General features: G+C 42.9%; 2 protein-coding genes and 2 long non-coding RNA genes across 4 annotated transcripts; 1 reads left to right on the top strand and 3 right to left on the bottom strand.

The window, feature by feature from the left end:
- Positions 1-2,007: 2,007 nt before the first annotated feature.
- LOC107281227 (uncharacterized) lies at positions 2,008-3,617 on the bottom strand. The gene is made up of 2 exons (XM_066311643.1): positions 2,933-3,617; positions 2,008-2,803 (listed from the first exon to the last, which is right to left on the bottom strand). Exon 2 carries the CDS (start codon positions 2,594-2,596, stop codon positions 2,168-2,170), a length of 429 nt encoding a protein of 142 aa, XP_066167740.1. The 5' UTR covers positions 2,597-2,803; positions 2,933-3,617; the 3' UTR covers positions 2,008-2,167.
- Positions 3,618-11,327: 7,710 nt separating this feature from the next.
- On the bottom strand, positions 11,328-12,972 carry LOC9269343 (uncharacterized). Its single transcript, XR_001546527.3, has 4 exons — positions 12,765-12,972; positions 12,509-12,681; positions 12,289-12,389; positions 11,328-11,563 (listed from the first exon to the last, which is right to left on the bottom strand). It is a non-coding gene; the product is annotated as an uncharacterized lncRNA (long non-coding RNA).
- A 5,354-nt stretch (positions 12,973-18,326) lies between these two features.
- Positions 18,327-19,698, top strand: LOC136356984 (uncharacterized). Its single transcript, XM_066311710.1, has 2 exons — positions 18,327-19,402; positions 19,480-19,698. Exons 1-2 carry the CDS (start codon positions 18,467-18,469, stop codon positions 19,696-19,698), a joined length of 1,155 nt encoding a protein of 384 aa, XP_066167807.1. The 5' UTR covers positions 18,327-18,466.
- Positions 19,699-23,542: 3,844 nt separating this feature from the next.
- Positions 23,543-24,302, bottom strand: LOC107277637 (uncharacterized). The gene is made up of 2 exons (XR_001546704.3): positions 23,923-24,302; positions 23,543-23,831 (listed from the first exon to the last, which is right to left on the bottom strand). It is a non-coding gene; the product is annotated as an uncharacterized lncRNA (long non-coding RNA).
- Positions 24,303-24,652: the final 350 nt, after the last annotated feature.

The following is a 24,652-nucleotide window of genomic DNA, read 5'->3' as shown; positions in this document are numbered from 1 at the left end:
GGTTGCTGCATTGTGAGCCTTGTGTCTATCACTGTTCCTTAGCACACGTGGCATCTGAGCTCTGGCAAATATTTGTGACGCATTGCTATTACCCTTTATAAACCATGTAAACCAAAAAGTCGGCTAAAAAGTATAATCCAATAAATCTAAACCCAGAGGACCTTAATATCCATGATAACATTTCTAGCTAAATAAATGAGAATAGTAAACATGTTCAAAGTGTATTGAATCCATCATAATTTTACTAGATGTGGGATTTTTTTAGAATAACCAAAGAAGGAAAATATATACTGTAAACCACATATATTTGTGGAAACTTAGAAATTACGATTGGATCTAAAAATGGATGCTTAAGATTTGTCTACATCATATTTTTACTACCGGTGATGTGGACAAAAATCTCAGGCATCTATCCAATAGTTTCTAAGTTTCTACTACTTGTATAGATTTCACCACATATTTTCCCATCCAAACACGTGATAACAATGCATACTTTTTCAAGTTTTTAGCTTTCAACTCAAATATTGATCTTATACCCACAGCCACTAAACTAGGAGGATATCTCCACAACATCGTACAGTGTGGGCATTGAATGTTTTAATTGGGCCAGTTCACTTATCTTCGGTATGCGGAATAAGTCCACTTACCGTCCTTCAACTTTATGTTGGGTTTGATTAACATCCGTTATTCTTAATACTAGAAATTTTAACTCCTAAACTATACAAAACCGGGTTTGATTAACATCCATTATCCTCAATACCAGAATATGTAACATCCATTATTTTATCTGCCACATATGCAGATTACGTATTCCCCTGTTTCGCTTATATGGCAGATGTCTAGCCTCACTTGTCAGTGTGAAAAGAGAAGTAGACCTTGAAGTCCAAACGGGGCCGAAGTGCGCGCGGATGTGGTGGCAGCTGGGGAGCTAGAAAGGCACCACAGGAGCTACCACTGGTGGAGGGCGCCGCCTAGGGAAGGAAGCGAAACACGCACCTGGAAGAGTGGCACTATGGATCGAGGACAGTTGGGTCGTCATGAACCATCTGGAGGATGAGAAGACGGCCGGCGGTGGGTACCTATCCCGACCTTGTGGATATTGAAGCGGAAGGCAAGGAGGGCCTCCAGGCAGGGTTTGAGAATGAAATTTCGGTTATTTCGGACCCCCCCCCCCCCCCCACAACAACACACACATATTATTTTGGCCGGAAATTTATATTTTTTTTGTGAATTTGGTAATATTTTGTTCAAATTTAACCAACATTTGTTCAAAATTTCGGACCGAAATTTATTTTCTGAAATTGCGGTATATCGATGATCAACCTCCGATAGAATCGGCCAAACCGAAAAAATTAAACACTGCCTCCGCCCTCCAGGAGAGAGCTCTTTCCGTCCGACTGGTCGTCGATGGCCACAATCTCTGGGATCGGGAGCTTCTCGCCGTACACCATCACCGCCACCTGCAGCCGGTTGGAGCGGCGGCGATCGACGGCGGCAGCAACAACCACCATCGCGCTGGTCTGCGTAGGGTTCCTGACGCTCGTCGCGTCGGCGTGGCTGCACTGGTTGAATCAGAGGACACAAATTATCTGGATATACAGAGAAGAATTCAACATGCTTCGATTGACATTATTTGGGCCAATATCTATCTATCTATCTATACCTATACCTATACTAATTGAGCACTTTTTAGGAGAAAAATCTAACCATTGATTATGTAAGTAATTCAATCGAACCGTAGATGCAACAATGCTTTAACATCATGGGCCCATCTACCATTAACGTTGTGGGCTCTTTCCATAGCCCATCTCTGCTCTTATCTTCAGTCAAAGGAATAAGTTCACTTTTGGTCCCTCTATTTGTCGCCTAGTCTGATTTTTGTCCCTTGATCGCAAAACCGGATACGACAGGTCCCCCAACTTACGAAACCGTTTAAATAAGGTCCCCCGGTAGTATTTGACCCGATTTTAGCTAAGGTGGCGCCTACGTGGCTAATTTGACTCGGTCTTAATTTGACGTGGCGCTTACGTGGCAATTTGATCCGAAAAATAATAAAACCTATGGGACCCACATGTCAGTTTCACACACACAATAATAAAAAGTTGTGAGGCCCACGTGGACCCCACCTCTCATCCTCACTACCCTTCTCTCTATCCCCCTCTCTCTATCATCTTTCTCCCTCTTCTCTCTCCCACCGGAGCGGCAGGCCGAGCGATGTCGGCGGCGGAGCGACGGGGAGGAGTGGCCGCGGCCGGAGTGGGGCGGGAAGGAGCGGGCCGGGCACCCCGACGAGGAGGCCGAAGAACAGGAGGTGCGCGGCCACGGCGACGGAGGCGGCCGCCGCGGCGCCGCACGCCCGGGAGACCTTCCTGATGGCCCTCACCACCTTCAGCTTCCTCGCCGCCTTCCCGTGGCTCGACTTGATGGCATGGAGAATGGACGAGTACCTGTCGTGGATCTGCCGGAAGCTACTCCGCGTCGCCACGTCGCTGAACGGGTTGCTCCGCATGGCAGCGAGCGGCGCTGCCGCTGTCATCGCCGCGGCGCCATCGGTAGCGGCGACGCTGTCGGAGATGGTGGCGAGGAAGCTGTCCATGGACAGGTAGTTGCTCTACGTGTTCTTGATGTTCGTCAGCAGCTGCTTACAGATCTCCGACGCCTCGTCGCTGGCGTCGAAGTAGCCCGCCATCGCCAGCTCGATCTCCGACGACGTCCTCCGGTGCATCATTCGCTGCAATTCCGCGGGAACGACGCCTTCAGTGCAGCGTGCTGATGTACTCCTCAATGCTCATTGATTCCATGGCTGTGTTCCAATACAAACCAGAATTTCTCAGCATTATTGATGGCAAAATGAACTGACACACAATAACATATAAACAGATGACGAAAAGCTCAATGATCTATCTCTTTTTTTCTTCTCTACTGATCTCACCTTGGTGTGATGGGCACATGAATTGCCCTGATTCCAAAACTCAATTTCTTCGAGTTTCTTGATCTTCTGGGACAAGCACTGTTTGCTTTCTTGGAGTTCCTTGATCTTTTTGGGATAAGCACTGTTGAATTGCCTCTCTTATCCAGATGTGGCTTTGGGAGGCAGTCGGCGCGGATGGGCGGCTCCGGCTGCGTCGGCGGGAGCAGCGACGACGCCGGCGGCGGCAGCTAGGCATCGGCTCCGAGGTGGTCACGCGGTGCCTCGCCGGGCTTCTTGGGTCGCTGCCCCATCCTACCCGCCGGCGAGAGGCTGTCCTGGGAGAGGCTCAAGAAGGCGATATGCGACGGCGAGGCGCCGTCGTTGCCGGCGAGCGCGGAGGCATCGGCGGAGCTGTGCGGGTTCGCGAAGGTGACGACGGCGGCGGCGGTAGTCGCAAGGCCGGCGAGGCGGCGACGGTCCATGACGAGGTCGTTGATGCGGCTGCGGGAGCAATTTGACACGGCGGCCAAGAGGACGTACGTGCTGGGGCGTGACCTCGACACGGTGAGCCACCTGCCACCCCTCTGCTCCACTCGCCGCTCGCCGCCGCCCCTCTGCGCCGCCCGCCGCCGCTCGCCGCTCGCCATTCTCAGGGGAGAGAGAGAGGGGGATAGAGAGAGGATAGAGAATGAGAGGGGATAGAGAGAAGAGTAGTGAGTATGACAGATGGGGTCCACGTGGGCCCCACCATTTTTTATTATTGTGTGGGTGAAACTGACATGTGGGCTCTATAGGTTTTATTATTTTTGGAATCAAATTGCCACATAAGCGCGCCACCTCAGCCAAAACCGAGTCAAATACTACTGAGGGATCTTAGTTAAACGGTTTCGTAAGTTGGGGGACCTGTCTTATCCGGTTTTGCGATCGAGAGACGAAAATCAGACTGGCCGACAAATAGGGGGAAAGCTACGGATCGGACGTAATCTCCGGATGATGTTTCACTGTATATTAAATAATGTTGCAATGTTTCATCGCTCAAAAAATGTTCACAGTATGTTGAATGAATGTTGCAATGTTTCATCGCTCAAAAAAAATGTTTCAACACGAATTGTTTCTTGATGTTTTATCTTTGAGGAATGTTTCACCGCTTTATCGAAGATGTTTCACCGCATTATCGAACATGTTTCAATCGAATGCAACACTAAAAAACATTGTCTACAACAACAAAAAACCAATATATGCAACATCCCGAAGAGACCAAATGCAACATCATCCAGTATTGATTTAAGAAACATCCAGAAAATTACGGATTGCAACATCACGGACACACTATATGCAACAAAAAAAAACATGTGGTGTGCAACAAAATGCACAAATCACCCTCCGAGGGGATGGGGAAGCAAGCCCCTCTCACCTCAGTCGCAGTCTACACGGCCTCGTCGGCCTCGGTGGCTCCTACCCGCCGCCGCCGCCGCAGCAGTGTGCCCACGACGAAGCCAGGGACTTGCCGAACCGCCGACGGCAGGAGCTGCGCCCGGAGCGGCCGCGCCGCCGCGCGCCTGGCGAAGGCGAGCGACGAGGCGGCGGAGGACGGCCGGCGCGGATCCCGAACAGGAGACGACGGCGGTGGCGGTGCACTGAGCCACCGACAGCAGGAGCTGCACCCAGAGCGGCCGCGCCGCAGCACGCCTGGCGAAGGCGAGTGACGAGGCGGCGGAGGAAGGCCGGCGCGGATCCCGGGCTAGAGACGGCGGCGGCCGGAGTATAGCAATTCCGGCGACCGGCTGCAAGCCACCGCGACTCCTCCCTAATCCTGCGTTGCCTGTCCCGTGGACGCCGACGAGGTCCATCGCCTCCTCCCTACCACGCCCCCCATCGACGAGGTCCAGTGCTTCCTCCCTAACTCGCGCCGCCTTGCCTCATCGCCATCTTGTGGCCGCCGGCGAGGTTCAGCACCTCCTACCTATGCATGCACCACCTTGCCCCACCGCCGATGTCGCCGTGTGGCTGCCGGCGACGGCGACGACGCCTCGCCCTCGGCATCTCTCGTGACTTTTTGAGAAGAGAGAGAGTAAGAGGAGAAAAAATGAAAGGAACGAAGGGAATGGTGGGGAGAGGCGGTCGAGAGGTTTGGATAAGGTCATAAGGACGTCCGATATTTGCGCTCGTCTCGGACGTCCTAATCGAAGCGTTTTCCACAAATAGAGGGACCCAAAGTGAACTTATTCCTCAGTCAAATGTATTCGGAAGAGGCATGTAAATATATCTAATCGAGAGAGAGGCAGATAGCATATTGGAACGGAAGGCCGCGAGTAGATCGAACGCGAGCGACTTTCGCCTTGCCATTTCCATTAACACGATCGGAAACTTCAGCGCAGCCGGGAGTCGCTCGCTCAGACGGCAATTCGAATTGCATCTGCACGGCCTACTGTTGAGTTTGCATGTCACGCATGCATGTTCACCGACCAGCAAACAGAAAAAAGGATGGAAGTTGAGAAGTACTACTCAATTATATTATGATGAATCGGCGGGATAATCAATCTTAATTATATTGTGAGTAGAGCACAGGAGGTGCGTTTGGATCTTTAAACGGCGGAAGAAAAGGCATGCATCAACCCATCTGTACGTTTTCCTAACCTCTCCGATCCTTTTCTCCAGGGCAGATCTATTATTTTAGTTTTTTAATACACCGGTCAAATTAATACAATTCATTAGTTGTTGACCAAATTATCATTTATTCTCCTTATCCCACGTGTGTGTCTATATATATATATATATATATATATATATATATATATATATATATATATATATATATATAGATAGATAGATAGATAGATAGATAGATAATATGAACCACGGTTCATATGCTCCTTGCTCATCAGTGTGCCACGTGTATGCATTTTATCAGGATGGATCACGTCCATTATGTTCTAATGGGATGCAACATGTACCTATCCCGTTCCTCTCCTATTTAGAGACTGCACGTTGGTTGTTTCCTTGGTCCACCAGCGAGTACACCTGCGACATGACACCAAATTAATGTCTCGGTACTGGTCAAGCTACATGCCTACATATAACATGCATGTCTATCTGAATATTTTATACGTACCCTATAAGAACATTTTTTTTCCCAGGCAAGCCGTCGTCACATGTATGTGCTCTGCAATGGTCACATGCATCCTCCATTTCATATTATTAAATCATTTGTAAGTCAAACATTTTGATATTTTGATAAGTTTATAAAAAAATATAGCAACATTTATATTACCAAATTAGTGAGCTATTCAGATTTGTGGTACTAGGATGCGTCCCATTCAATCTTAAATTATTAATTATATTTTAGGACGGATAAAGTATTTAACATGGGTACTTACATCTTTGCCGTACAACAGGAGCATGTGCAACAATTTTATTTTCCAAGAGCATGCAATATTAATCCATCCCGTATATAGTATCAAACTAGGTCGAAGGTAAAATGAACTATATATAATTTATTCTTATAAAAAATATATCAATTCTATCGTGCGCATGGGGATGGTCTGTGGTCACACGAGCCATGCAACGATGCGATTTTTGAATTTATAAATTTTAAAATAGGGGCTATTGCTTATTTGACCCCGTTTTGAATCCTAACTACCAATTTGACCCTACTTTTTAGAGTTTGCTTATTTGACCCTCCTTTTCAAAAACGAAGCTCCCGTCTGACCCTGTTTCCATTAGTCCGTTAAGTTTTGATTTAAAATAAAAAAAGAAATACAACTAATATTTATAATACCCAGAATACCCTTAGAAAACCCTATGCATCCACCCAACCCTATCCACATTTCTCTCCTTGCGGCGACGGCTGCGACTTGCGGCGAGACGGCGAGCTGGTGCCGCCACCCCCTCAGATCAGCGCCGCCCTGGTGACGACGACAATGAGCCGGCACCGGCCCTGGTGACGACGACGACGAGCCGGCACCGGCTCTAGTGACAACGACGACGAGGAGGAGTGGCGGCGGCGGCTCATCGACGACGAAGAGCCGAAGCCGGCGCCCTGCTGACGAGGACGAGGACGACGACGAAGAGCCAGAACCAGCGCCGGCGCCCTGCTGACGACGACGACGAAGAGCCGGAGCCGGCGCCGCCACCCCCTCAGATCTGGCGCCGCCGCTGCCGCGTCCTCCCTCCTTCCGCACGCTTGCGCCGGCGCCGGCCCCCTCTCCCGCCTCCTCCCTCCTTCCGGGCGCTTGCGCCGTCGCCGCCGCCTCCTCCCTCCTTCCGCTCACCTGCACCGCCGTCGTTCCTCCCTCCCTCCACGAGCCAGGACGACAGCTCGCCCCCTCCGTGCGCCCCCGCCGCAACTCACCCCCTCCGTCAGCCACCGCTGCCGCCGCTCCCTCCCTCCGTCCCCTCTCCCTCAGCCCCCTCAGAGCGCCGCCGCCGCCGGCCCATCAGTCGCCGCCCCGTGGAGGAGAGGAGAAGAGAAGAGAAGAGAAGAGAGAAGAGAGGAGAGGAGAAGAGGGAACTGCGGGTGGGTTCCACATGTAATAGGGTCAAATGAGTAAGGGCAAAAGAGACATTTTGTGCTTCAGTTAACACCGTTAGATGCCCTTAACAGAACAGGGTCATACGGGAGCTTCGTTTTTGAAAAGGAGGGTCAAATAAGCAAACTTTTAAAAGTAGGGTCAAATTGGTAGTTAGGGCTCAAAACGGGGTCAAATAAGCAATTGTTCCTTTAAAATAGGTCATACGAGGTCAAATATTTTATCAAAATTATGCATTTCAACGAAATCCGTAATTTTGGTGGTTGACTACTGATTTCTTAATATTGTTCAGAGGTCCAAATATTTGTTATAAATCTTGGATCAATTTTTAGAAAATCTCTTTGAACTACGTTTCAAACTCTTCAATAAATCTTGACGAGATCTATAAAATATTTTATAGGGAATCTTGTTGTTAATTATATTAAGAGTGTCAAATAAATGGGCGTTGCTACCGTCCCAAAGCTCCTGACTTAATAGGCTGTGTTCTTCCCCCCACTGGTGGAGAAACGTTTTTTACTCCCGGTTTGCAACCCCCTGTAGTCCCGGTTTTTCAACCGGAACTACGAATCCGGGACTAAAGATCGTTATCTTTAGTCCCGGTTCAAATACCCCAGACTAAAAATCGATCTTTAGTCCTGGTTGGTACCAACCGGGACTAAAGATGGAGCCATTTTAAACCCCGGTTGGTGTTACCAACCGGGACTAAAAATGAAACCAGATCTGGTTAGTATTTTCTTTTTTCTTTTATTGTTTTTTACTTTGAATATTGATTTCACCATATCCCCAAATCATCCCCAAAATCACAGAACAAAAGATCATCTCCGAATCCCAGATCGATCATCTACAAATCCACAATATCCAAATACATCACAGATAATCAAAACAAATACATCACAAATTCTAAAAAGAAACATCACAAATACATCACATATTTACATCGCACAGATCAAATACATCACAAATTCTCAAAAGCAAATTCATCGCTTCACCACTGTCACCTGGCCGCCACCCTCCGCCAGGCTGCACGGCCGCTGCCGCCGCCGCTTCTGCCGCACGCTCCGCCTGCGCCGCCGCCACCCTTCGCCGGCCCGCCGCCCAGCCGCCGCCGCGGCTGCATCCGCCGCTCGCCGCGCGCGGCCACGCTTGTGTCGGGGAGGGATCTGCCACGGCCGCAGGGGAGGGGGAGGAGAGGGGAAGGGAAGGAAGGGGGAAGAAGAGAAGAAGGAGATGAGAAGATGAGAAGGGAGGAGAAGATTGGAGAAGATAAGGGAGAGGAGGAGAGATGAGTGGATGAGAGGATAAGGCTGTTGGTCCTCTCAAGGAGGCGCAGTGCGATTTTTTTTCGTTTTTCTTTTGTCTCGGTTGTTATAAGCAACCGGGATTAAAATTGGATCTTTAGTCCCGGTTGGTATTATCATAGTGGGGGGTCTAACACAGCCTGCCTTCTTTCGAACCGGGACTAAAAATGATCTTTAGTCCCGGTTGGTGTTAAAAAGTGACGTCAGCTTTTTCAACCGGGACTAAAGATCATTTTTAGTCCCGGTTCTTATTCAAACCGGGATTATTGTGGATTTTGGGCAACCGACCAAATATGGTTTCTCTACCGGTGCCCATTTTCCTAACCCACCTCTCTCGTCTTCCGCGCGCACATTTTTCAAACTGCTAAACGGTGTAATTTATAAAAAACTTTCTATATGAAAGTTGTTTAAAAAAACATATTAATCTATTTTTTAAAAAAAATAGTTAATACTTAAATAGTCATGCAATAAAACGAATTTCGTTTATACGTGCCGGGAGGAGGGGGTTACACAGCCATGTCCTCATCCTTTAACCACGTTCTCATTTAACTTTTAAAAAATAAAATTAAAGTTTTAAACTTAATTTAGAAGTTGATTTTATGATTGGCTTATTTATAGCATTTGATTTTTAATTGTTAAGGATATACGTACAAATATTTTACACATAAAATATTTTTATTACTAATAAATTTTATCGGATAAGCATTTTGACAATATGATGCTACACATAAATTATTTTTTATTACTAATAATTTTTTTAAAAAACAATTGCACAGTTAACATGTAAATTACGAGACAAATCTTTTAAGCCTAATTACACCATGATTTGACAATATGATGCTATAGTAAATATTTGCTAATGACAGATTAATTAGGCTTAATAAATTTGTCTCGTAGTTTACATGCGGAATTTATAATTTATTTTATTATTAGTCTATGTTTCATACTTTAAATATGTGCCCGTATACTTAAAGACTTTACACTAAATAACTAAAACACATCCATAGTTGGTCAACAAATATCAACAGCCATGTTCGAGAGAAGACAAGTCATAGCCATGCTCGTCAGAGTGTTAAAGCGTGACAAGGGAGCAGCTACTGTACGTGAATAGTTTTTTCTATTTTGTGTCAGTGGGCCAAGCTGACATGTCTCCACGATCCCTGACGTGTCCACTGTAAGAGCAGGTACAATAGCATGCTATAAGCCAGCTGTAAATATATTTTAATAAGATAAAAGATAAGAGAGAAGAGCAGCGGGCTACAAATCTGTAGTCAGCTGCAGCACGGACTTCAAGACGCAATGTGTATATGACGGTGGGACCATATGCTAATAGTATAGTAAGCAACTATTGTATAAATTGGCTATTAGATTGGCTATAGATGAATTGGAGCCTAGTTGGCTATACCATTGACCTTGCTCTAACGGGGCAGTAAGTGTAAATTAACAAATAGTAGTACTGTTACCGTCTCTCAATCCTGCTTAGGGCTGGATAGCGAGCCAGCTCGGCTAGGCTCGACTCGGCTCGGTCTAGCTCGTTAGGATAACGAGCCGATCCTAACGAGCTAGGATGCTGGCTCGGCTCGGCTCGTTGGAAAGCTCGAGCCAGCTCGTTAAGCTCGTGAGCCAGAGCAATAAAACTGCAAGGTTCAGTCAGTACACAGCTAGCACATATCAATCCAGTGAGCAAGATGGCAGAAACAAATAAAGCAAATGCATATATCCATAATATGATGTTCCAATCTATAGCCAATCAGCGATTCACCCAAAGAAGTACCAAAATATCAAATAGTAACTATGAAAATTGCAAATGAAACAAGCCAATAAAACAAAAAAAAAGAGAAAACAACAGATCCGGTCTTCAGTGTTGGCGGCAATGAAAGAAGTAACAGAACGGCTGGAATACAAGCTTGCTCGATGTTGACGGCCTCAGATCAGTACTGATGCCGACGGCGGCGAGGATATAGGCTCGGGTCTTCAACCGGCCATTCACCAAGCGATGACCGACGGTGAGATATGGAGGGCAGCCCGCGGCCGGCCACGACCCTGCTGTCGGCAGCGCGAGATTGGTGAGATGGGGGAGGGCGAGTAGGCGCTGGGAGCGTTGGAGGCTCGAAGTGAGACGGGGGGAGCGAGGGTGCGGCGCTGGGACCGTAGGCTAGGATCTAGATCGATAATGGGATGGGGATTTAGGGTTTCTATGCATATATACCTGATGTCTAGTTGGGCTGGGCCTCCAAATATTTTTGTTGGGCTGTCTTTTGACCTCAGCTCGTTTAGCTCGTGAGCTGCTCGCGAGCCAGCTCGAGCTGGCTCGTTATGACTAACGAGCTAAAACATTGGCTCGGCTCGTTAGGAATTCACAACGAGCCGAGCCGAGTCGAGCCGAGCTAGTGACGAGCCGAGTGAGCTAACGAGCTACGAGTTTTTCGTCCAGCCCTAATCCTGCTAACCATTGTGCACTTGGGCACGCTTCTTGGAACTCACCGACGGTTGAGATTCATGGTTCATATGAACTTTGGTTCATATATGATTTTCCATATATATCATCACAAGATTTCTCTTAGTAAATAAATTACTATTACACCAATCTCAACATAACATATTGATATTGCCAAAAAAATCTCTTAGTAACCAAGTTACTATTACACCGATGATTCTTAATGTCTCTTAGTAACTAAATTACTATTACATGCACGAATCCAACAAACAAGACGGCGCTAGTGCCACATATCGATGTTGAGCCGACAAAGCACTATAGATCCTTAGGTCTCCCATCGACAGATATCCATCACCCACGAACATCTAGAGAGGCATCCCACAGCCACCTGGATATAAACAAAAACGATTACATCATCTAAGAGAAGTCTTTAATTTACACTCATAAATGACTCTAAATGAGATATGATTCGCCGAAGAAGAAATAAAATGCTTTATAAAAAATTGAACTACCAGTTTAGGTTCCTTCATGCCTACTTTTAGCCAACAGATCATTTTTTATTCAGACAAGCATGGATGTCACATTATGTTTCCTTAACGGTAGTTCCTGGGCTTGCCTAGTCCCGATCTGTGATCGATGACATTCTACAAAAAAGAAAATTAAGAATGCAGTTGGCTGAAAAATGTAGAATAGGTAATTGGGATACTTCAGGCTAAAATATCCATATATCTCTGATTAATAACATACAAGTTATAAGCTACACAAAACCTGCCATCTTTTCAGATGAAAAACGATTTCAAGAATAAAAATGGACCGAATGTTCTTAATGAAAAGAATAATCATAAATTCAGAATGATCTAGCATTCACTACAAATTGATCTACAATGGATCGATGGAACATGCATGTATGTTATACAGCGCATCAACGAACACAAGCAATCACCACACATATCTGGCGCCCGCAAATAAGCTGCAATTAATTGATCAAACATGGCAGCTATGCTTCCTCAAAGAAAAACAAGTAGCTATTGCCTATAGAGATTGATTGAGTAGATAGAACATGGAGAGAAAATAAAACAAATAAAACATCCTGACTTTCATTGGAACACATACGAATTGACATCCATCCATCCATCGGTCCTGACCGCCATCCCCATGCCTGCTTTGCGTGGCCAGGGTCTCCAGCGCCTGCTGCCGACCGGCACGAGTGCAGACTGCAGAATGTGAAGGAATCAGAATACAGGAGCAAATTAGCAGAACTGCAGCAGCAAATCGGTAAAACAACAAAGATGCAAAGTAAAAAGTTCAAAATTGCATGGACTCAGCTGCTTACCCTCATTATCATCGTGCATCACAGATCATGACGCCACCGCTGTGGGAGGGAGGCAGCGATGGGAGGCCTGATCCGTGCCAGATCCTTCGAGGGAGGAATCAGGGTGTGGTCAACGCAGCCGGATGCTCCTCCCCGCATCCCGCCGTCAACCGCCCCCTCCTCCTCAAGAGATCCTGTCGATGTCGACGCCGATTCATGGGCGGGGTGGGGAAGGGAGCACCAGATCGAGCGAGGAAAATAGCCAGAACCACCTCACCTCTCCATGGCTCGGCGCAAAGGACGTCGGCGACCCGCGACCATCGCCACCTCCGACCGATTTCACTCGTCATTAACCGATTTCGCCCATCGTCCGCCGCCCGTCGCTGGAGGACACTTCCACCGCCAGCCTTCTCCCGTGCCCTCTCCCTCTTGGTCGATGCGGGAAAACCGGCATGGGAGTGGATGGACTCTAGATCCAGGAAAATAGGATGGGATGGTCCGTTGCATCCTAATATACATATTGCAAAATAGGTGAGTAAATAGATTACCGGTAGTTTAGGTTTGGTGGGGTAGTAAGAAAATTACTATTACACATACTATGGATGGGGGTGGGATGCAGCAGGGGAGGGGGGTCGGGGGGGGAGGTGCGGCGAGAGGAGGTGGGTTGTGTTTTAATACACTACACCCCATGTGTAGTATAGTATAGTGTGTCTCTCTCTCTCTCTCTCTCTATATATATATATATATATATATATATATATATATATATATATATATATATATATATATATATATATATATATATATATATATATATATATATATATATATAGAGGATACCCATATGGGACTCCATGCTGCCCGGGCTCCAAGGTATAAAACATACAAAATCTCTCAATTTTTTTTAAAAATTTAAATTGTGAGTATATACCTAGGTATATGAATTTGATTCATACCAATACCTAAAAACAAAATAACTCAAACTCAACTTTATTTTACAATTCATTATTACATACCTAGCGAATTATATGTTTAGATGTTATATACCTAGAACCAAAATCTAACAAAAAAAAAAAGTTCAAACTCAGTTCAAACTTGTTTGAACTTGTTAGTAAAGAAGTTAATGTTCATACCTAAACATTTAAAAAAAATTCGTACTCATTCAAATTGGGTATATACTCAATTTGAATCTTGGAGCCCATACTCCATGTAGCACCAGTTAATTTACATATATATATATATATACATATACATATATATACATATATACATATATACATATACATACATATACATATATACATAGTAAATTTGTTTGGTGCTCCATGGTGCCCGGGCACCATTGTTGAAATTGAGTATATAACCAATTCAAATGAGTATGAAACTTTTTCAATTATTTAGGTATTAACATTAACTACTTTACTAACTAGTTCAAAGCAAGTTTGAACTGAACTTGTTTTTGTTAGATTTTGATTCTAGGTATATAGCATCCATACATATAATTAGTTAGGTATGTAATCATGAATTGTGAAATAAAGTTAAATTTGAGTTGTTTTGTTGATAGATATATGTATGAATCGAATTCTTATAACTAGGTATATACTCACAATTTAAAAATTTTGAAAAATTTGAGTAATTTTGTGCATTTGAAACCATGGTGCCCGGGCACCATGGTGCCCCATATGAGTGTCCTATATACATATACATATACATATATACGTATACATATATACATATACATATATACGTATATATATGTATATACATATATTTATACATATATACATATATGTATATACATATATTTATACATATATACATATATACACATATACATATATACACATATACACATATATACATATATACACATATACACATATATACATATATACATATATGTATATATATATACATATACATATATACACATATACATATACATATATACATATATACATATATACATATATATATATATATATATATATATATATATATATATACATATATATATATATATATATACATATATATATATATATATATACATATATATATATACATATATATATATATATATATACATATATATATATATACATATATATATATATATATATATATATATATATATATATATATATATATATATATATATATATATATATATATATATATATATATATATATATATATATATATATATATATATATATATATATATATATAAGGTCACGCTACGTGACGCGAGACACAGGCGATGCGCGCCAGCTAAACCGTGGCGCCACTCAGAGCGGGAGCCCGCATCCCCAGCGTACAGACCCGCCACCCATCCCCATCCTGCAGGTGCAAACAGAGTAAAAAAATTACCGTGGGCTAAATCAGTTACAGTAGTTGGTTTATGAGAGAAACACGTGATTATCGACCACCCTGCTCCCCTCCCACAGCAACAGACAACTGAGTAAAAAAATTACTCATTATAAAATTTGACTTGGAGCGGGCGTAATTGAAGTTAAAAAATTACTCATAGGGGTTGGCTGCCGTGGTACGTACTAGCTCCGTCCCAAAATAAGTGCAGCCGTGGATATTCATGCCTAACGTTTGACCGTCCGTCTTATTTGAAAATTTTGTGAAAAAATTAAAAATATTTAGTCACACATAAAGTACTATTCATGTTTTATCATCTAATAGCAATAAAAATACAAATCATAAAAAAATTTCAAATAAGACGAACGGTCAAACGTTGAACGTGAATAGTGCAAAACTGCACTTATTTTGGGACGGAGGGTGTACGTTTCAATGAAATATACACGTGACAGGCGATCCTTCCAGTGAAAAAATCTTCATGCCGTTGGTGAAATTTTTACTAATGGGTATTTTTGTTCGGTATGTGATAGTAAATTTTTAACTGATCAATATTTCTTCTATAAACGTAATATCTAGAGCAATTTATTAACTCACAGGGATTCTTTTGCTGTACAGTTTACGAGTAAAATTTTAACTCATGTTGACGTGGACGAATATCGGGCGTCCATTTTTCGATCCAACGGTATTTTCTACGTTTGCATTACATATAGGGTTTGCACTTCATATTTTTCCCTATAATACTTATTAGTGTTTAGTAATGTTTTTACTTCCATATATTTTAAAGAGTAAATTGCGTTGACGGTACAAGAACTTGGCGGGTGGGTGCGATTAAGTGCGAGAACTTGAAAATTGGACATACCGATGCAACAACTTGGCTAGGTGGGTGCGTTTATGGTTCAAAAGGCTGCCACATAAGATTTTTTGCCACGTCAGCTTTCCATCTTGGACAAAGTCCCACGTTAGCATCAGCATCATAGAGTGATATCCCATCTCATTTTACAAAAAACCTCCTACTAGTTTTTATATTCTAAATGGTTCTTTTGTTTTAACACAGCAAAAAATATATGTGCCTTGGTTCTGTTTTTCTGTCCGTGATTTACTCACCTCAACAGATCGAGAGGCGACGGTGGCTAGCAGCGAGTGCACAGCAAAACTGCATCGCCTCTGCGCCGGTTGCGAGGGCATCATATATGAGCCACGCTGATCTGAGATCATCCCAAACTGGTGCGCTTAGTAATTCAGACCTACGAACTGATCTGACGTGATCGCCTCGTGCGCTGGGATGGCGCCGACTCGGCGAATTCTTGGGGCGTCCCCTCCTTCTTATGGTAAATAACTCCCTAGTGATTACATATTTTCGTTTTTGGTTCAATTGATTGTTGTTGATAAAGTTAGGGTTTCATTGATTTGTACCGGTAATTGCATGTTTCTCTGTTTTTTCTTGAATCTTGTGATTGTGTTGTTTGGTGTCTGTATCTACAGTTTGATGGTTTGGTCCTTGCTTCCTCGTTTCTGTTTATTCATTTAATTAATCTCCATTATAACCTATGAGACAAAGTGATTAAGTATATGTTTAATGAGTAATATGTTGTATATGCATTGGAGCAGTGTTGTTGTACGCATGGAGCCTGGGCAATTGCCTGTGGTGGCCCGGCGCTGCCTCCGCCACTGCTTGGGTGTTTATAAGGCTAGGTGTCATATAAGTAATCCTTCACGAATAGTTTGTGATTAGAAATAATTTTTGCTCTAATCATGAATATGTACTCTTTATAATCTTTTTTTTATAACAGATCAGATAATTATTTACAATTTGACAAATCAGAATGATTTGTCTTGTGATGTAGGCTGCAAGGATGAACAGTTCACAACTGAACTACATCATGGTGGTTTTTTCTCTGGAGTTGGTAGTAGCAGAATTTATTTGGATGAAAAGGTGGATTGGTTTGATTATTGTGACAGTGACACATGGTCTTCATTATGGCTTGATGATTTTATTGAGCAACTAGGATATGATATGTCTGAGAAGGCCAAGGTTTATTGGTTATTGCCTGGGAAGACATTCAGTGATGGGCTAAGGAGAATTAACTCTGATGCAAGCACCAACAGCATGGTTGCATTAGCACCAAGGTTTAGGACATTGCTTTTGTATGTGGATCACCAAGACATTCTGGAATCCATCAATTGGGATGATGTTGCTCTTTCTACCCCTGCTTCTATACCTATCGTGGCTAGCCGTGAGAGGTCTACAATGAATCGAAAAGATTCAGATGTTAAACCTATAGAAGGTCATGACATTGACGATGACGATGACATCGATGTAGATCCTGACTTTGTTGACAGTGATTATGAGGCTGACAAGGGGGATGATGATGCTTTTGACAACTGTGTCGAGATAGAAGAAGTGGCTAGCAGCAAGATGGTTGTTAAGCTTCCTGAACATGACTCTGATGATGAAGGCTTGTTGCTTCCAGAGTCATCTGATGAAGATAATGAAGGCATTAAGTTGAAATTTAAGAACTTTGTGGCTGCTGTGGACATGGAGTCACCAATCTTTAAGGTTGGGATGTTGTTCTCTGATGCTATTGAAGTTAGGCAAGCAATAAAACAATACAGTGTGAAGAATAGAGTCGCAATTAAATTTACAAGAAATACCAAGAAAAAAATTGAGGCTAAATGTAAAGAAGAGTGCTCATGGATGTTGGATGTAGCTGAGGACAGCAGGACGAATTGTCTTATGGTAAAAAGATATATAGATGGCCACAAATGTCAGAAGGAGTGGGAGTTGAATTATGTAACTGCCAGGTATCTTGCAAATAGATATGTTGAAAGCTTTAGGGACAATGATAGGATGACACTCAAAAGTTTCTCTAAAGTAGTTCAAAAGGAACTAAATGTAACACCATCAAGACATAAATTAGGTCGAGCAAGGAAACTAGCTATGAAAGCGATATATGGTGATGAAATAGCACAATACGATATGTTGTGAGATTATGGACAAGAGCTTAGGACTTCAAATCCAGGTAGTAAATTTTTCTTGAACCTACAAAATATGTGCTTCCATACATGCTATGTGTCATTTGATGCTTGCAAAAGAGGATTCCTAAGTGGTTGTAGACCTATCATATTCCTTGATGGATGCCACATCAAAACCAAGTTTGGGGGACATTTGTTGACTGCAGTAGGCATTGATCCTAATGACTGCATCTATCCTATAGCCATGGCTGTTGTGGAGGTGGAGAGTAGAGCTAGTTGGGGTTGGTTTTTGAATACTTTGAAAGAAGATCTCCTTATCGACAACACTGGACCTTATACTATCATGACAGACAGACAGAAGGTATGACTTTATTCCATCATATTTGATTTTGTTCAACTTGTCATTTTTTAAAATATTTGAATTATTTACTGTTCAATGGATTAGTACTCACCCTTCCTTTTTAAATTTTGTAGGGATTGGTACCAGCTGTGAGGGATAAATTCTCAGATTCAGAACAAAGATTTTGCGTTAGGCATTTGTACCAAAATTTTCATGTTCTATACAAAGGGGAGACTCTAAAGAATCAGTTGTGGGCAATTGCAAGGTCAAGTACTATACCAGAGTGGGAATTTAACATGGAAAAGATGAAGTCTCTTAGCAAAGATGCTTATGCCTACCTGGAGGAAATACCACCCAACCAGTGGTGCAGAGCATTCTTTAGTGATTTCCCCAAGTGTGATATTCTACTCAACAACAATTCCGAGGTATTCAACAAGTACATTCTTGAAGCCAGAGAGCTTCCAATTTTATCCATGCTTGAAAAGATTAGGAGCCAAATCATGAATAGGATACATACCAAACAAGAGGAGTGTGTAAAGAAGTGGTCAGGAAACATATGCCCAAAAATACAGAAAAAGGTTGATAAAAATGCAGAATTGTCAAATACATGCTACATATTACCTGCTGGTAAAGGGGTGTTCCAAGTAACTGATAAAGAACACCAATATATTGTTGACCTCATGGCAAAACACTGTGAATGTAGGAGATGGCAATTGACAGGGATACCATGCAACCATGCAATTTCTTGCTTGAGGAGTGAGAGGACAAAACCTGAAGATGTGGTATCCTTCTGTTATTCAACTGAAAAATACATGGAGGCCTATGGATTTAACATAATGCCTGTTAGGGACAAGGCATCTTGGGTAAAGATGAATGGACCAAAGGTGAACCCACCGATTAATGAGAAGAAAGTTGGAAGGCCTAGGAGATGTAGAAGAAAGCAGCCACATGAACTTGAAGGAGGAACAAAAATATCCAAGCATGGTGTGCAAATGCATTGTAGCTACTGTCAAGGAGTTAATCACAACAAGAAGGGCTGCAAGAAAAGGAAGGAAGATATAAAAGCAGGAAAGCAGCAAGCCAGTGCTGCTCCTTCACAACAACATGGTAATGAAGATTTTATGCCTCTGCAGGTCATGCCTGAAGTTCTGAACAGTCAGACTAGCATTTTAACCAGCCAACCTAGCTATGATCAGTTACAAAATACCATATTGTCTTCCTTGACGAGAGAGGTTAGACAATGCTTTGCCAATTTTCCATTTTATAGCTTTATAAAACAGTTTTCACAATTTCAATGTACTTTCTGCAGAACATTATAAACAACTCTTCTAGAGTTGACCTTGGTCCACTGCCAGAATCAAATTTTATTGCCACAAACCAAAAAGCTGCAGTGCAGCCGCCAATGACGACAGCAACCAAAGAGGGCAGGGCAACAATTCGGAAGAGAAAAGCTGAGCCAAGGAAGAGAAATACGCAACCCAATAAGAAATCAGAGTTGAAGAAAAGGGAGGAGACAAAGAAAAAGTGAACAATATATTCAACTTGATAAAAAGGATTAGCTTATAATTTATCCAGAAGTTATGTTTATTTTTTGCCAACCAATTAGACATGTTTCATTTTGGAGTGTGCTCTGTTACATTGCTCTAATTTCCAATTTAGGAACATCTCTTGTTTTTCCTGTTTATACAACAGCTATTTATGGTAAAACATTTCAGAATATTAGGAGCACATTTCTGCCAGGATTTGTCTATGGACAAGAAAACATACCACATATGTCTGTACAGAAATTGCTACTGGTCAAAGCAATGTTAGCAAAATTCAGGTTATCACTTGGACATGCAGTTCCAAAAGAGAGAATACAACCAGTATTTGCTACATCGTGTTCACCATTCATTTAAGTAGCTGAAAAATTCTTGTATCCCTTATATAACAAAAGCACTTCCAGAGTATTTACAAAAGCACCTACACTGCCATTATTCACTCACATACTGCTTTGACAGCAACAAAGAGTCAAAGAGTCCTCTCACAGTGGTACACCAGATGCAGTTATCATGATGCTGATTCCACTATGGACGAAGAATCCCATAGAATTACAGCACAAAAAAATGGAAGGTTCAGATTCTCATCAGAAGGGAACCTACTACGGCCATGGGCGGCGACGGTGGTTTCGAGATCTAACAACCCCCTGCACTGGCTTTGAGTCCTGATGGCTGCCGTGGCCGGGCTTCGTGTCCCATCGACCACTGACCCACGCCGGTTTCGAGTCCCCGAGGACCGCCGCCACCAGCTTTGAGTCCCGACGACTGCTGCCGCACGCCGGCTTTGAGTCCCACCGACCGCCGCAGCCGGAAGCTACATATTTAAGGTCCTATCCCTCATGGTGATTAATTGATCCGTACTGGAAAATGTCCTCAAATGAGAAAAACAGCAGGGGATTTGTGCAAAATTATTATGATGTGTAAAGGGCCCTCACGTAGACTTTGTCCAAGGTGGAAAGCTGACGTGGCAAAAAAATCATATGTGGCAGCCTTTTAACCACAAACGCACCCACCTAGTCAAGTTGTTGTATCGATATGTCCAATTTTTAAGTTCTTGTACTTAATCGCACCCACCCGCCAAGTTCTTGTACCGTCAACGCAATTTACTCTATTTTAAACATCACTCTCAGTGTGTTCATAGTAATATACTTACTCAATCTGTCCGTAAAAAAAGTGAGTGAAAATTTTTAAGCCATCAAAATACTAGTATCGTTATCCTTTTATGGGGCATATTTTGACACATACAGTCAATATTAGATTATGGAGTATTACATTCAATCATATGCATATCAATCGTACAAAAAATCGCCCGTGCATAACAAACTACAGGACCAACAAAGAGAAAAAAATGAAACGAAACCCCGTCCACGGGAGGATAGAAACAGCAGAGATGCGGATGACCCGAGAAGCATGCCGCACGTGGTGGTGCTGCATGCGCTAGGCTTCCTCCAGATCCGGCGCAGCAACCAGCGTCTACATCGGCCTCCTGCCCTATACTCATCGACGCAGGCCTGGAAGCTAGTCGCCGGGCCTTAAGACCGTTGCCGCCGCGCAAGGTGGAAAGTAACCTTCCCCTCCTTTCTGGCTTGAACGTTGTTTCAGGGCCACCACTGCCGCTGGCCGACTACTCGTGTGCTCCCTGAACCGACCATGAGGCACGCCATGGACGACGTAGCCGGCCGCCGCCACCCTCACGGGCTCCGAAGAAGAACGACCACCGGCGCCGGCCTTCAGATCGGGCACCTTCAAGAGGACGGCAATCGCCCTCTCCTACCTGGATGCATGACGACGCCACCCCTCACCGATGGATCTCCTCGCCACCACTCGGAGCTCGGCCTCCACACCATCGCCCCGACGAGCAGACCGGTCACTCGTCGCCGCTGAATCCCCAATTTCTCAGATCCGAAAAAAATGGAAGAGGACGGGAGTATGAATGGGGGTTTGGATACAGTGAGATGGTTATGGATGGTATAAATAGAACTATTGGTGTGAGTAAAAAAATTACTATTGTTTGGGCAGGAGCGTTGACAGGGTGGGGTGGGGGTGGCTCTTAGTGGTGCGCGAGTTAAAAATTTACTCGGACTATTGGAGTGGGGTAGGGGTGCAGGGGTGGGATCGAGATTGGTCGTCGATGAGTTAAATTTTAACTATATATAAAACTAATAAGAAGTTGGATAGCATCAAGTAAAAAATTTACTCGGACTATGGGAGTGAGGGGAGGGCGCGCAAAGGTGGGATCAAGATTGGTCGTCGGTGAGTTAAATTTTAACTGCGTACTATGGACCTGGTGGGAGCGTGGGTGGGTGGGGTTGGAGGCTGTATGAGGTGTTTTTTAATACGTAGCACCTTAGGGTGTTGTATAGTAGTTATATATATATATATATATATATATATATATATATATATATATATATATATATATATATATATATATATATATATATATATATATATATATATAATTACATTAGATTTCTATATCATGATTGTGGGCGTTTGCATGCAAATCGATGCCCATGCTAAATTGCTAATTGCTCGCTGTATCCTCACATTAAGGCATGTTATCCCTCCCTAAAATTTTATACCCTGTCACATCGAACGTTTAACACCTACATAAAGTATTAAATATAGGCTAAAAAATAACTAATTGCATTAAATTGCGACTAATTTGTGAGATAAATTTTTTGAGACTAATTACTCTATGATTTGACAATGTGGTGCTACAGTAAACATTTGCAAATAACGGATTAATTAGGGTTAATAAATTTGTCTCACGGTTTACTAACGGATTTTGTAATTAGTTAAACCGAAATCATCTATCTAGGTGTTATCATCAAATTAGGAGCGACATATATAAAAGAACAGTCAAGACACAGCGGAGCTTCCTAATTGTTAAATTTACATCAATAAATAAATGAAATACTAAATTTCAGACCCCCAATGAGGAGGGACAATCTCATATTTTCAATTATAATTTTCAGAATTATTAAATAAAAAAATTTGGATTCCAAGGCGAGTTCATTTTTTTATATTAACTGTGAGGCCACATTATCTATGATTTTTCTATTTTGAGAACTATTAAATTAGAAAATAAAAAACTAGAACAAGGTTATAGAAAAGCATAAAGAACGCATTTGATACTCTAGCACTTTGCATTGATCATCAATTCTACAGTTTAAAATTATTTAATAAAAATATAAAATCAAGATATTTTAATGTGTAGAATTATTAATAAACAAAATAGATAACAAAAAGTAAATTTGGACGTGATTTCTATAGCAATTGCATAATTATTGACATTTTGAGTTTCCGGGGAAGATGCCTAGGCCACCATGCATGAGCAGAGTATCTTTCAGTGGAAGCATTGGATGCTAAAAGCGAACGTCGGTGTGGAGTAAGATTTTGTACATATTATTATTATTATCAAAATTCACAATTATTTTCAATAGGAAAATTAAATTACTTTGTTTTTATTAATCTATCTGTCAATTAAAAAAATATAATTCTATGTTTAAAAAAATAAAATTTATACATATTATATATATATGGAAATAAAAAGTAAGAGTTCTATGTAAAAATAAAGATTCTTTTGAATTCTATCTCCACGCAAATCCGCTAATATGGAATCCACTAATTTCCTGTATGAGATATTTTTGAAAATAAATAACCAATATTCTAGAATATGATTAAGATTTTTAAAATTTTAATATAGTCCGTGCAAAACACGGGTTGACGGCTAGTGCAACCAATGGATTTGGAATGTACAAATCAATTTTCCGTAATGTTCGTAACACATTAAAGTTTAAACAAGGATAAACTGAACGCAGTGCAATATCATGCAACAATTCATCAATTCGATTCCCTGATAGAATACACTTTCGTGCAATCGTGCTCGTACAAAGCCAATGCTGAAGAAACCACACCTTAAAATTTTGCATCTCGATCTCACCAACTGCCACAAAGAGGTACCAGGAGAAGGACGAGCACTTCAGCAGCGAGAGCTCGAGAAGGCTTCTCTTCACGACGGCCGGCACGGCGGAGTCATCGAGGAGGCTGCAATTGACGGCGAGGCTGCGGAGCGCGCCATTGCCTACTAGAATCCGGCATTCGTCGACGGGAACATCTGCAACAACAGCGACCAGAACACCAGCATTTAATTAGGGGGAAATTGATTTGGACGGGAGAGGAGCAGAGCGGAGGGGATGAACACTCACCGACGGCATCCTCGTCTACGAGACTACGAATACATGAGCAACGGCTCCCTCGCTGACCTCCTCTTCAAGGCCGGTAGCGGAGGTGGCAGCTACCCGGCCCTCAATCTCATCCACCGGCGGTTGAAGCCGTTGTCGCGGCGGCGGCAGCGAGGCACGGTTGCCTACTGCGCTGAGGGCGAAGGTGGACGGCGTTGCTGAGAGGGATTGCCGCGGAGATGATGGAGTTACACGACAGGAGAGGGGCCACTGTTGGTGTCGACGGCGGTTGGGAGGGGGAGAGATCGGGAGGTGGGGCAAGGGAGTGACGGCAAGCGCCATTGTTTTCCTCCCGGTGATATGGATGAAGCGCCGAGAAAGCTATTTGGCAATCAGTCACGCGTGCCCCTCCCCGCACGACTGGACACATGTCGCGCAGAGAGAAGGAGGGAGGAGCTAGTTTTCTGTTTTTTTTCTTGTTTTTTTTCCTTTTTTTCGTTTATGTTTGGTTGATTTTTTCTTTTTTTTATCCGTTTTGTTCGTTTCGGTTCGGTTTGGTTTTTTTTCCAGGTTCTCTTCCGTTATGTTCTTTTTCCGGTTGCTATAAAGATGTATGAATACAAAGTTTGTACTCATATGTAAACCAAGTTTATATTCGTACGTATGTAAAGTTTGTATACGCGTATACGTAATGCATTTTCTTGTTTTTTATTTTTTTATACATATGCATATAAAGTTTGTATACATCATATAC

Source organism: Oryza sativa, chromosome 6, assembly GCF_034140825.1.
Source record: "Oryza sativa Japonica Group chromosome 6, ASM3414082v1".
Classification (NCBI taxonomy): domain Eukaryota; kingdom Viridiplantae; phylum Streptophyta; class Magnoliopsida; order Poales; family Poaceae; genus Oryza; species Oryza sativa.
The sequence above is the reverse complement of the archived record's forward strand: the minus strand, read 5'-3'. Positions and strand labels throughout refer to the sequence as shown.